At 40.5% G+C, this 14,326-nt stretch overlaps 1 protein-coding gene and 1 long non-coding RNA gene across 10 annotated transcripts in view; one reads left to right on the top strand and one right to left on the bottom strand.

Moving 5' to 3' along the window:
- Positions 1-14,326, bottom strand: part of LOC102540146 (protocadherin gamma-C3) — a 175,754-nt gene that overhangs the window by 120,681 nt on the left and 40,747 nt on the right. The window contains exon 1 of one of the 9 annotated variants that reach the window (XM_072956048.1): positions 7,599-10,243. The exons of 7 other annotated variants lie outside the window; for them this stretch is intronic. In XM_072956048.1, coding sequence (XP_072812149.1) covers positions 7,599-10,019 — 2,421 coding nt within the window. In that variant the 5' untranslated portion in view covers positions 10,020-10,243. Of the gene's footprint in view, positions 1-3,910; positions 6,627-7,598; positions 10,244-14,326 lie in introns of those variants that run through there. One more of the 9 variants, XM_072956038.1, reaches the window with a different exon arrangement.
- The window catches only part of LOC140691867 (uncharacterized), a 42,716-nt gene that overhangs the window by 16,645 nt on the left and 11,745 nt on the right, over positions 1-14,326 (top strand). The gene's annotated exons all lie outside the window — the stretch shown is intronic.

The raw sequence follows: 14,326 nt of genomic DNA on the forward strand, positions 1-14,326 counted from the left end.
ATATCAGCATATAATAAATTTAAATTACTTCAATAATATTGAACATATACTATGTTATAGACACCACAAGGTAAGGCGGAGAGTCAAAAATCTCTTTAATATATAGAAAGGTAATTTAACAAAGCTTTTTATTGAAAGGAACCTTAAAGATTGTTTAGTCCAATGCCTTCATTTGAATGATTTTTAAAATGAGAGAGAATTGCTTTAACCTTGACTATATAATAGTAGAATCGATGTAGGAATACAAACACCCTCACTCCCAGTCTTCTAAGAAGAAACCAGGGAATCATTATTTGCCTTCACTGATGCTCTATGCTCCAAAAGTGCCATTAGAAATGAAATGAGAAGCCAAGCAGCAGCAATCAGCTACAGAAGCAACTCATTTTGTACAGATGGCAGAAATTTGCAGAGATTCTACTGGCTGTGGATTCATAAGGAAATAGGTGTTGGCTTGATGGCATCTTTTCATTATGCAATTTGAATAATCATCCTACCCTATTCCAGAACAACTGAGAAAAGATAGGTCTCTAAACAGCCTTTGAGCATACATGCAGGACTGTCCTGAGAGGATCCTTAGAGGTACTCACTGCTCCACTGATTTTAATGAAGCAAAACTCAGTTGTTGATGGATCTGAGGTTACCTTCAGCTGGTAGAAAGAAAACAAAGTTCCTTCCACATAGCTGCAGAAGAGAGTGACCTGTTCTGAAATGAAGACCTGGCAAGAAATAGCCTTGCTTTGTAAATTGTTTTAAGCCCAGGGAGTAGCTAGCAGCACCAACAGGAAGAATTAGAAGTAACACTGAAAATGTTTAGCTTAGTTGGTGAGAAATTTCTAAGTAATCTATTTCTGCTCTCTGATGGCATTACTTCAAAACATAGGAAATACTTTGAATGAAATGCCATTTCAATCTATCAAAATAATTCATGTCATATATGCTTTCACCAAGTAGATAAAATAACTTTTTTTGGTTCAAAGGAACCAATATGTGTATTGCAGATTAATTACATAAACAGGAATTTAAAACTATTTGTTTAGTAGCAACCTTGAATTTCTTGTTAATATAAGCAAAGTACATGGTCATTAAAGATCATAAGTATTTGCAGACATTTTCAAATAAAACTTTCATGTCCGTATATTATGGCTCCCAATGTCATGATTTTTTTTCTACCTTATATTTCATAGTGTCATCTCACATTTGTCTCTTATTCTACTGTTTTTAAAAAGTCTTAATTAACTTAGTACTTCTGGGTACCTTTGGAGTTAAATAAGTAAGATCTAGATAAAGGAGATAATCAAGTTTTCTAAGTTACTCTACAACACAAAGTTAAATACTAACGATCTCTACTAGACCAACAGATATGTTTAAATATAACACACAACTACTGTATAAAATTGAAATAATGTTGTACGTTTAAAGAGAGTATGTTATTACTGACTGAGTTATTAGGAAGAATCTTGACTTTGATTTGTTTACTTGTATAGAAAAAGTATATGGAAAGTCTATTAGACTTCCCATCAGTGAGTTATTTATCTTCTCTCCTTTCTGTGTGGAATCTTTTTTCTATCGAAGAACCACTTGTTTGGAGTTCTGTTTAGGTTTTCATTCCCAGGCAAAGATGTAGGTTTTTTCCCCAGTGATTCTCTCTGAGATTTACTCCTTGCCCTCTGACCCCCGACCCAAATGTTTGATCAGAATGGGTGGTTTTCACAGTTGATAAAATAGCCCCAATAATTTGGTAGATTTTTTCCCAGTGCTTTCAAATTAGTATATGCTCAAAATCTCAGACTGCCTGTCTTATTAACAATGATCTGTAGGGCATGTAAGTGAATGAGCCTCAGTCACAACTTAGCAAGTTCCATGACTGCCAGAGTTAACACTTGGTCAGTCCACATGAATGAATGACTATTGTGAGAGTAGAATCTAACAGTTTTTCTGTCAGTAAAATATTTTATTTGTTTAAATGAAATGCTCACAGGTAACTCAGATAAGAGAATAAAATAAACCACCCTAGTATCCCAGTTAGTGAGCAGAAAAAGAAATAATATAAACCAATCTACCATCCATGAAAACCAGTTAATGAGTTTTGCTTTTAGCAATGGAGATACAAGATTAGTTTAAATCATCCAGTATGGGTGATATACTGAAATAACATTTATACTCTTAAGAGTGTATGAAACAAATCTTAATATTTGCATATGAGACCATCTAACTCCCACAACTAATACCCAAGATTCAAGTTCTTTAAAATATTTACTATTAAATTCTGATTAAACCATCAAAGAATTATATCACAAATGTCCAAACTAATTATATTCGAAATATGTATGATTGGAATCTCTTGGCTAGTCATATACATTTGGAATTTTGAAATAAATAATTCTAAAATAATTGCTGAAATGTAAATACCACAATATTGATTTAGGAAAAACATGCATTAATTACCATTAGCAGTTAACTTAAAGACATCTACTCAATATTATATTTGATTACCCATACTGACAAATTCAAATTACAAAGGAGGTTCTCATTCAATTTCAAGATATCTTCTGAATTGCCTATTTTACACATGCATACCAAATTTAGATGAACAAGTGGCAAGTCCATTGTATTACCAATAATAGAATCCTAAACTCAGGATTGGAAAATACTTTGGGTATCATGAAGTTCAACAACTCATCAAATTATATTATCTCCTTTATTCCATTAATCCCAGGGCCATCCACTTACTTTTGCAAAGCACCAGTAATAGAATCTCCCAGCTCCTAGACAATCCATTTTCTGTTAGAACAACTTTAACAACTCAAAACTTTGTTTTTTTCCTACACATGAAGCCATAGGTTCATTCACATCTTTGGGCCATGATGAAATAGAGTAATCATTCTTTCAAATGACAACCCTCCTTTTGTTGAATATTTGAATAGAATTCCTACATGACAAAAGCTCTATTTTATCTAGGTTAAATATATTAAGTTATTTAAATTCTTATTTGAATACTATTAATCCTTCATTCTCCCATTCACTAGTTCTCTATTTTTATAGATATATCTTGTAAGTGGACCCTAATTAGCATATTTAAAAATCCTATCAAACACAGAGATTGCAGAAAATACTGTAGTAGGCATATAGCATCAGGTGCTTACATATATTTATTAACAATCCAAAATTATAATGGTGATGTCAGCAAATACTTGCTCACTATACTGCTTTATACTCTGAAAAAAAATTTTAATGGAATTATTTTATTTTCCCAGAGTTTGTGTGAGGTAGATAAGACAAGTTGTTTTAACTTAAATTTAAATTGAAAACTATAGATATTGCGACTGGTCCAAAAAAATAGTTCCAGGAATATTACTGAAGCCTTCTAAAATCAAAGGTCAGTTGTTTCCTAGTACACACATCAGTTACTATTATCTTTTATAAAAATAATTTTTGATTCCTAAGTAGTAAAGAGGGAAAATATCTCCCCTAGATTCCATCATTTTAGAAAACACTTGCTTTAAGTTAACACTGGGAAAAAACCAAGATCTTGATTATTTTTTTTAACACAGGCTGTGATCCATTTTTTCACATTAGAAAAAGAAAGAATCTCTATGTCACATAATAGAGAAAAAAAAAAAACCTAAGAAGTGAGGTGTACATAGCCAAAGGCACAAAGAGCTTTGCTAAGAGAAGAAAAGCAAAGGAAATTCTGGGCATACCTTATTAAGATTTGTGTCTGTGTATTTGTGTGTGTGTGAGAGAGAGAGAAATTCGAGAAAACTAAGATTTAATAGAGTTCTACTGATGTAAAAGAAAAACCTTCCCCAAACTATATGATTCACTGAAAGACTAAGAAAACTAAGGACTGATCAAAGAGAAATTTAATTTTTCCTGTTCAAATAAAATAAATAAAAAGTAACAACCTCACCTGAACAAGGGAATCTTGCTCTTTATAAAAATCTGAATCTTCCTGAATCAAAAGAGGCTCGCTTTTCCCACAGCTCTCCTGGCTGATGAGCGTGTCCGCGTAGTTGGGCTGCGGGAAGATCACGTGACTCTTCCGCGAGTCCGCGGTGAGCGACACCTCGTGGGAATAGGTCTGCAGGAAAGCCCGCACCCCGTCCACGCCCACGAACTGAGAGGCGGGTACGCCCGCCAGTCCGCCTCCTGAAGCCTGCAGCATGCGCGACGTGTGCCAGCGCCTCAGCCTGAGCGCCAGCAGCATGATGACAAAGGCCAGGAAGACACAGGAGACCGCGGCCACAGCCACCACCAGATACAGCGTGAGGCCTGAAGCATCAGAGTCCTGTGGGACTTCCAGGCTGCCCAAGTCAGCCAGGACATCTGGGATGCTGTCAGCCACAGCCACCGTGAGCGTGACGGTGGCAGAGAGAGGGGGCTGCCCATGGTCCTGCACTGCCACCACCAGGCTCTGCTTGAGCGCATCTCTGTCCAGCAGGGCCCGCGCTGTGCGCACCTCGCCCGTGTGCAGCCCCACCGCGAAGAGCCCTGGCTCGCTGGCCTTGAGCAGGTGGTAGGACAGCCAGGCGTTCTGGCCTGAGTCTCTGTCCACTGCCACCACCTTGGTCACCAGGTAGCCGGGCTCTGCAGAGCGAGGTGCCAGCTCCACTCCCGTGGAACCGTCAGTGGGGAAGGTGGGATACAGAATCTCAGGTGTGTTGTCATTCTGGTCCAGCACGAATATGCTCAGTGACACATTACTGCTGAGTGGTGGGTCCCCACTGTCACTTGCAGTCACTCTCAACTGCAGGTCACGGAACTGCTCATAGTCGAAGGAGTGCAATGCATATAGGATGCCGGTATCAGAGTTGATGGAGATGTAGGAGGAGAGAGGTACCCCCTGGACGGTGCCTTCAGAAAGAGAGTATGTGATCTGGGCATTCTCATGGCTGTCAGGGTCATGCGCAGTTACGGAGAAGATGGAGGAGCCTCTGGGGTTGTTTTCAGGGATGTAGACAGAGTAGGAGGAGTGGAGGAAGGCAGGTGGGTTGTCATTGGTGTCTGCCACGTTTAGGGAGATGAGAGTTTCTGTAGACAGGGGTGGCATTCCTTTGTCTGTGGCTGTCACAGTGATGTTGTACAAGGACACTTGCTCTCGATCTAGAACTGTATTGGTCACTAATTGATAATAATTGTCTATGGATTTTTTCAGTTCAAATGGCAGACTTCTTGGGATAGAACATGTTACCAGGCCATTCAGCCCAGAGTCTCGATCGTATACTTGAAAAAGAGCGATCACTGTTCCTGGAGGTGTATTTTCAGCAACGGATCTGCTTCCAGATGTAACTACCACTTCTGGCACATTGTCATTCACATCCAAGATAGTTACTAAAACTTTTGCTCTGTCTAGTAGACCTGGCCGATCCCGGGCTTCAACATCCAGCTCATAAAAGCTAGAGTCCTCATAGTCTAGATTTGCAGAAGTTGATATTTCTCCAGTAAAAACATTCAAGCAGAAAGTCTTTGAGATCTTTTCTGCTATCCTCACAAAAGAATATGTTACTTCTGCATGGACTCCTTCATCCTGGTCCGTGGCATTTACCGATAACACTGTTGTACCTACTGGCAGGTTTTCAGGAACACTCACACGGTACACAGGCTGAGTAAACACCGGAGCATTGTCATTTGCATCTAGGACAGTTACCAGAATTCGAGCCACACCTGAGCGGACAGGGTCACCACCATCGATGGCAGTAAGGACCAGGTGGTGAATGGCCTCTCCCTCCCGATCCAGGGCCCCCTCCAGCACCAGCTCAGGGTATTTGAGCCCATCAGCTTTGCTTCGCACATCCACTGAGAAGTGACTGTCCCCGCTAAGCTTGAAGCCCTGGAGAGAGTTCACTCCCACATCCGGGTCAAAGACCTCCATTAGTGAAAACCGAGAGGATAGGGCTGCGTTTTCGATAATTTTCACTTCCAATTCTTCCCTTAAGAATCGGGGTGCATTGTCATTAATGTCCACTATTTCCACTTCTACGGGATAAAGATTCAATTTATCCTCAACGAGGATGTTAAAACTCACCAGACAAGGCACGCTCTGCGCGCAGAGCTCCTCCCGGTCTATCCTGCCCGCAGTGATCAAGTTGCCACTTTGCATGTTCAGAGCGAAAAGCTGTGTCCTACCTCTGGAGACGATGCGGACTCCGCGCCCTGCCAGTTCCCGGAGCTCCAGCCCGAGATCCTTGGCGATGTTGCCCACGAAGGAGCCTTTGTCCAGCTCCTCAGGAATGGAGTAACGGATCGGCCCGGCCCCGGCCCCCCACAGGGTCCTCAGGAGCAGTAAGAGGAGGACTAACCCGCCGTGGTGCCGGTGCCTTTGCAGAGCCGCCATTACTAGCTCGTTCTGGACTTCCCTGGGATTATAAGTAAGGTGGAACAGGTTCGCATCAATTTGGGGCTTCTCAGAATTGGAGGTCAAGGTCCATAAACAAGCAGAGACCAGACGCGAAACGCTCTAGGGCAGAATTTCTGCGCAGCTGCAGAGCTGTCCTGTCTGATTTGCTTTGTGCTTGGAGGATATAACTTGAGTTCTCATTGCTTTCCTTACCCGGGGTTAGTGAACAGCGACGCTTAGAGTCCTAACTTAATACTGCACCATCCTATGGAAATCATCATACATAGGATCTTATTTCTGCTAAATATGCATAGATAACACTCAATATTTCTCTCCCCAAGAATGAGAAGCATTTGGAAGAATAAAATAGCTTATTCTGAAAATGTTTATATGTTACCTGGAATGTCACTTATTTTTGTGACATCTCTTAAGGCCTTAAGAGAACACAAGTAATTTTACACTTTTCTGCAAATCTTGAAATCCACACTACACAGTTATTTATATTTGCCTCATTTTAAATAAGGGCATCAACAACCGCAAACCTATTTCGAACCAATTTACCACTAGGTTACAACAGCTGTCATTTTTAGACCTCATTACCTATTTTTATTATATTTTTATTTTATTATTTTTTTATGTATTGCAATTTTATTTATTTTTAAGGGGAGTTAATTAGGTTTACTTATTTATTTTTTTAAAGGAGGTACTGGGGATTGAACCCAGGATCTACTGTATGCTAAGCATGTGCTCTACCACTTGAGCTCATTACCTACTTTTATTAACATATGGATTAGTAACTGCCCTAATTTAGCCAATATTTGTGTATACTTTTAAAAAGATGCAAAGTAAGTGAAAATATTTAGGCTACAGTGAAAAGAATTTTTGTATTTATATTATATATAAAACATAGTTAAAATTATGTTATAGTTTAACCACTTAATTGTCTAGATTTGTGCTTAAGTATATACAGATAATATGTCTTACAATGATAATGTGAGATATTAATGTATTTAAACATTTCAGGATATATTGCTCAGAATTAACAAAAATTTCAAGACCATACTAAGCAACATTCTGTGAAAGAACAAATGCAATACACATAAGCAAACAATTTCTGACACCCCCAACCCATTTTATGCCCAGAAAAATTAAGAAAACACAAAAATTAGGGCATAGCTAGCCTGTGTACTTTTTGGTCTCAAAAACAATGAATTGAAACCTAATTATACTTATGGGAAGAAAGGGTTTTGAAGTAACTCACCTGATGCAAATTGGCTGAATTGGAAGTCATTTGGGCATTGTCATCACTGGTACTTTCAAGCCAAGAGGCTTCATTACATAGAAGATCTTGTGGTGGAGTATTTTCAGGCTTTATATTGAGAAACTTAAACTCAGTTTTTGAGGAATGAGCGGCAGCACACAGATTGTAGGAATAAGGCAAAGTCCCTTCCTCATAGTTGGGGAGAACTCCAGGTCCAGCCTTGGAGCAGAGACCAGTCTGAAAGCATCTCCAAGCAGTGGGGCTGGAGGAGCGTCGCAAGCTCAGGGCGACTGCCAGAATCACTACCAGGAGGAAGAGCACGGAGATCAAGGCCAAGGCCACTACCAGGTAAAACTGCAGCTCAGCCTGGGTGTCAGAGGGCTCTGGGCGGTCACTGAGGTCAGGCAGCGCCTCCTGCAGGCTGTCCGCAAACACCAGGAGCAGCGTGGCGGTGGCCGAGAGGGGCGGCTGTCCCCCATCGCGCACTGCGACCAGCAGGCGCTGGCGGGCCGCGTCCCTGTCGCCCAAGGCCCGCGCCGTGCGCACCTCGCCCGTGCGCAGCCCCAGGCTGAAGAGTCCGGGCTCGCTGGCCTGCAGCACGTGGTAGGACAGCCAGGCGTTGTGCCCAGAGTCGGCGTCCACCGCCACCACCTTGGTGACCAGGTAGCCGGGCTGCGCGGCGCGCGGCACCGTGTCGAAGAGCGCAGAGCCGTCGGGCCCCAGCGCCGGGTACAGCACCCGGGGCGCGTTGTCGTTGCGGTCGCCCACCAGCACGCGCAGGCTCACGTTGGCGCTGAGCGCGGGCGAGCCGTGGTCGCGGGCCTGCAGCGTCAGCTCGAAGGCGCGCAGCTGCTCGTGGTCGAAGGCGCGCTGCGCGAACAGCACGCCGCTCTGCGCGCTCACGGACACGTAGGACGACAGCGCGCGCGGCTCCAGGTCGCTGGCCACGATGGAGTAGGACACGTGGCCGTTGGGCCCCAGGTCGGGATCTGAGGCGCTGACTTGGGCGATGGAGGCTCCAGGGGGGTTGTTTTCTGCCACGTGGACGACGTAGGAGGCCTGATGGAAAGCAGGAGGGTTGTCATTAACATCAGTGACTTTCAAGGTGACACTTCTGTTAGAGGAGAGGGGAGGCTTGCCCTTGTCAGTGGCTGTGATAGTGACATTGTATTCTGGAGTCTTCTCTCGATCTAAGGTTCCATCTGTCACTAGCTTGTATGTGTTTTTTGTATCTTGGACTATTTTAAATGGAAAATTTCCTTTTAGTTGGCATAAGATTTCCCCATTAAATCCAGAATCTAGATCATGTGTTTTGATCAAGGCAACAACAGTTCCCAGCTCAGCATCTTCTTGTATATGTTTAGATTCAGAATCCACAGTTATCTCAGGAGCATTGTCGTTTTCATCCAAAATATCTATTTGTATTTTACAATGTGCAGTGTGACGTCCACCGTCCTTTGCTTCCACCCCAAGTGTGTAGCTCTCTCTCTCCTCAAAGTCCAGTTCTCCACCAGTGGTGAGTTCTCCTGTTTTACTGTCCAGCTTGAACAGCTGTCTCACTGCCTTACCAATGTTGATAAAAGTGTAGGTGATCTCAGCATTGATGCCCTCATCCAAGTCAGTGGCCATCACTCTTAGCACAGAGGATCCCAGGGGTAGGTTTTCTTGAACACTGACTCTGTACATGTCCTGAGTGAACACTGGTGGGTTATCATTTGCATCTGCCACAACTACCCTGATCTGGGTAGTGCAGCTTCTGGCTGGCTCTCCCCCATCCACAGCCGTGAGGACCAGGAGGTGGCAGGACTGTTCTTCCCTGTCCAGGGGAGCCTTCACTACCAGTTCTGGGTATCTACTGCCATCTGGGTTCTCCTTCTGAATCAAAGAGAAATGTGGGTCAGGGCTGAGGTAGTACTGCTGCAGGGAATTAACACCTACATCTGAATCTTGTGCAGATTCCAGGGCAAAGGTGGCTCCAGTTAGGGCCAGTTCACTGATTTCCAGTTCAGTGATATTTCGGCTAAAGATCGGTGGGTTGTCATTGATATCCTGAATCACCACGGTTATATGAAAAAAGTTCAAAGGCTTTTCTGCGACCATTTCGAATTCCAGAACACACATAGACTTCTTGCCACAAATCTGCTCTCGGTCTATACGGTCGCTCACAAGTAAGTCTCCGTTCTCGGTGCTCACTGTAAAGAATTTCTTCTCAGCACTAACCCGCAGGTTCCGAGTAGGTAAATCTCGCACGCCAAGCCCCAGATCCTTGGCGAGGTTCCCTACCACTGACCCGCTGGCCAGCTCCTCTGGAATAGTGTAGCGGATCTGCTCCGAAAGCGCCGGGGAGAACAAAGACAGCAGGAAGAGAAACAGCATTAGCCTCCGCCCAGCCAGGCGCTTCGGCCCCAAGCGGTTTCCCATCCCGCTCTCTGTGCCTGTACCTTTCTGATTCCGAAGAGCTGCGGTCGCTAAATGATCTCAAGAACTTCTGAGCAGGAGCGACTCCTTGATAAGTCCTGGCGGGCAGATTTCTCCGATAGATATTTCCACGGCAGAAAGCCTGAGAGAAAGCGCGTAGTTCTCGAGATTTCGCGGACCTTGGGCGATTCCTTTGCGTCAGGAGGAGCTCCAGTACTAGCCAACAGCGGCACCCCGCGCCTCGGCTGCAGAACTGCATTAGTGATTACTAAATCAGCTTCAAATATAGAGCCAGCTAGAAGACAATTCTACTGTCCTGGTACAGATACTCATTCTTCCCATTTTACAAGGATTTTTATATTTTAAATACTTTCTACATCTTCGTTCTTGCTGCCACTTCTTTGAACTTGAACTTTATTCATCTAAATAAAGTGATTTTTACTCCTCAAAGCCAGAGGTATCTTGCTGAAGATGCTTATTGGCATTGTGCTTTTAGTTTCCATTTTCAGCCAGTGGTCATAATAACATTCTCCCTGCGTGCCTTAGTAGAATTGAGGACCAAATAAAATAATACATAGAAAGTGATAAAATGGAAGATAGTATTGCGAGTGGCAGAAAGTGTAATATGAAGATTCTTGAAATATCAGCTTGATGTATATTGTTATTTCACTCTATTTGCTTTTATTCTAACTTATAAAAGTGATCAATTTCATAGCTTTTAGTTTTATCCTATGTGTCACTTTCTTCTATCTTATTTTTATAATCTCCTCCAAATAATTTATTGATGGCAAGGAGATTGGTTATCCTTATAAGATAGAAGTATGGTAAGAAGCAAGACACTCTCTTTTCCTGTTTCCAAGTGTCAATTTTTTTTCCTGAGATATAGTCGGTTTACAATGCTGTGTTAGTTTCTGGTGTACAGCATGGTGATTCACTTATACACATATATATTCCTTTTCATATTCTTTTTCATTATAGGCTATTATAAGATATTGAGTATAGTTTCCTATGCTATACAGTAGGACCTTGTTATTTATATATTTTATATTTAGTAGTTAGTATCTGCAAATCCCAAACTCTCAATTTATCCCTGCACCCACCCTTTCCCCCCTGCTAAACATATGTTTATTTTCTGTATCTGTGAGTGTGTTCCTGTTTTGTAAATAAGTTCATTTGTATCTTTTTTTAAAGATTCCACATATAAGTAATATCATATGGTATTTTTCTTTCTCTTTCTTGCTTACTTCACTTAGTATGATGATCTTCAGGTCCATCCATATTGCTGCAAATGGCATTATTTTATTCTCTTTTATGGCTGAGTACTATTCCATTGTAAATATATATACAACAACTTCTTTATTCAATCATCTGTCAATGAACATTTAGGTTGCTTCCAGGTCTTGTCTTGTAAATAGCGCTGCTATGAACATTGGGTGCATGTATCTTTTTGAATTAGAGTTTCCTCCAGATATACGCCCAGGAGTGGGATTGCTGGATCAAATGGCAAGTCTGTTTTTAGTCTCTTGAGGACTCTCCATACTGTTTTCCATAAGCGCTACACCAAACTACATTTCCGCCAACAGTGTAAGAGGTTTTCCTTTTCTCCAAATGTCTCCAGCATTTATCATTTGTGGACTTTTAAATGATGTCCATTCTGACTGGTGTGAGATGATACTCCGTTGTAGTCTTGATCCAATTGTCTAGTTTTAATTACATGACTATAATTTAAAAACTATTCCACTAATTTAATTTTTCCATGCTACATTACCATTGTCTTTAATTGTACTGTTTCTTATCAAGTAGCTTAGCAATGGTGAGTTACTTGGATTTTGGTGGTGAAGTATGAATCCTCATAATGATATATCTCAAAGAAAGTCATCTATGTTTTGCACTTTTCCTTGATCCCCTGCTTACATCTGATCCTCTTGAGTCTATTATTGACACTCTTCCCTTGCCAATATGCATGCCAATTTCTGTTTCTGATAGACATCTAAGAGGTTTTTTTAATGGATGTACTGGGGATTGAACCCAGGATCTTGTGCATGCTAAACATGTGCTCTACCACTTAGCTACCCTCCACCCCCTGCATCTTAGAGTTTTAACTCCATTTCCAAACTAGAAATCTTCATTGAGAAATTGTTTCTTAACCTGCATAATATATTGTCATTCAAAACTTGGAAGCTGTGTAACAATGCTGAATTCATCTTATAGTAGAATAATGCTAGAGCATCTTAGACTGCTCATTTATCCAGGATTCTAGACAGAAACTCGTTGGCCTTTCTACTTTATACAAACGTAAAAAACACTACTGACTTAACACTTTGCTCCAAAATATTACTAAGTGCCTTTTTTTTAAACCACTGTGTGAACACTTCAGTTATTAGTAAAGGAAAGCTATCTTTTCACAACATACATGAAACAAAAGATTCAAATATTTAAGAGTATATCATATATAGTATATATATTTACAGTGCATAGATCAAGCATTTTATTACATAAAGTTTATTACATAAAGTTTATTGAAGTCTATAGAGGTATAGAAGGTATTTTTCCTATTGCATGAAAAAGTTAACCCAGAATGCATACCCAAAACTACACAGTAATCTTTTCTTTAAAAAATAATGGAAAGGTGAGTTTTCACATAGGAGTGAATGGTATCAGTATCTATCATACAGATTCTCCTGTTACTCTTTGGATGAATTCACTATTCAGTGAGTCTGCACATTTTATGTTGAGGTCAGAATTGCCCATATATAAATATAATTAGATCCCTTTTAAATAAATTTCTAAAACATCAAGTGGTCCTAGGTTCCCAAATGTATCAATAACCCTTTCATGTGGTTGAGAAATGCAGCCTACTATCCTATTAAAAATATTTTATTGCCATTTCCCCACTTATTCATACTTTGCAGCTGATGCTCAAGTTGTTGAAAGTACAAAATTTGAAAGACTGAAAAAATTTTTTAAAAGAAGGATCTGAAAATCATCTTTAGTAAATTATATGTAAAAATGAATAGAGTACATGGTTATTACATTACACAACACATATTCATGAAATTTGAGACCCACAGACCAGCATTTAACAAGAAAAATCTATTAATTTAAGATGAGCATAATTTTTTAAATAATTTGAGAAATAACGTAGAATTTCAAACCATTTTTAAGTTGTGTCAATGAAAATTCAATTAACTATCAAGTTAAGAAGACAAAGGGGAATTTTACGTGAGCCAAACAGGATTATAACCTGGGAGGCAGCTTCAGAAAGCTCTGAGAACTGTTCTGCCTGTTAGAAGTTGAAGGCACAGTCATGTACATTTTGAGACAAAAGGTTGTACATCAAAATGATATACTGATATTTTGCATAAAGTTCACCATGGATATATAGTCCAAGTAAGCACATAGAAAATGAGCAGCAAGTCACCATGACCCCCTACCTAGTTGGGAAAGAACACTATTCTTTTAAGAAGTTACACTGCTAGCATCAGAAGAAAGAAAAGATATTGATTCAAAGATAGGTAACAGTTTAGCTGTAAACAGTCCAGCGGGAATTCCCATCTTTGAGGAGCTCTGGTTAATGTGTAATGCAGATGTGCACTGCACATTAGGGAGGGAGGGAGGAGACCCAAACAAACAGAGAGATAGTTTTATCTTTAATTTTTCTTGTCCTGCCTTAAATATAAATTTCACTTCACCAATTGATTTTCCAAATACAAATTTTTAACTCTTGCAATAAAGCAGAATTGCACCTACACTTGCAGAAATGCAAGCATTCAGGAAGATACTGATTCTGAAAAGTTAAGGAGTTGTGTGTAACCAGAAGATGCCAAGTGTACGGCATATTTGTAGTTAATGAGTGAAGTAAGTATCTAATTATTTGAAGATTTTAAGTTGCATCACAGAATTTATTCTAAGGCTACATCTCACTGATTTATTCTCTCAACAAATACACATGTACAATAATTAGATGGTTGAACCCAAACTTTCCAGACTACAGAATGCCACAGACATTATCATTACTATAAATTTAATCTGTTCTTCTGATATTGATCACGCAGAAGTTTTCTATACTCTTCCACTGATTTATGCAAGTGCTATAAATTATCTACTATCTTTATGAAAACAGCAGGTTTTCTAAACAGCAGGTTTACTAAAATACCAATGCTGCACAATATTTTTTCTGAAACATATTTGCTACTGGTGTTCAAGCAGGTAGTCAAAAGAGAACATTACATCTAATAATTTGGACTAGTCAAACAACTCTTCTATTAACGTAACAGTTCTAGTATAAGACAGTCTTTGGGTAAAGTGAT

The sequence above is a fragment of the Vicugna pacos genome, chromosome 3 (assembly GCF_048564905.1).
Source record: "Vicugna pacos chromosome 3, VicPac4, whole genome shotgun sequence".
In the NCBI taxonomy this organism is placed as follows: domain Eukaryota; kingdom Metazoa; phylum Chordata; class Mammalia; order Artiodactyla; family Camelidae; genus Vicugna; species Vicugna pacos.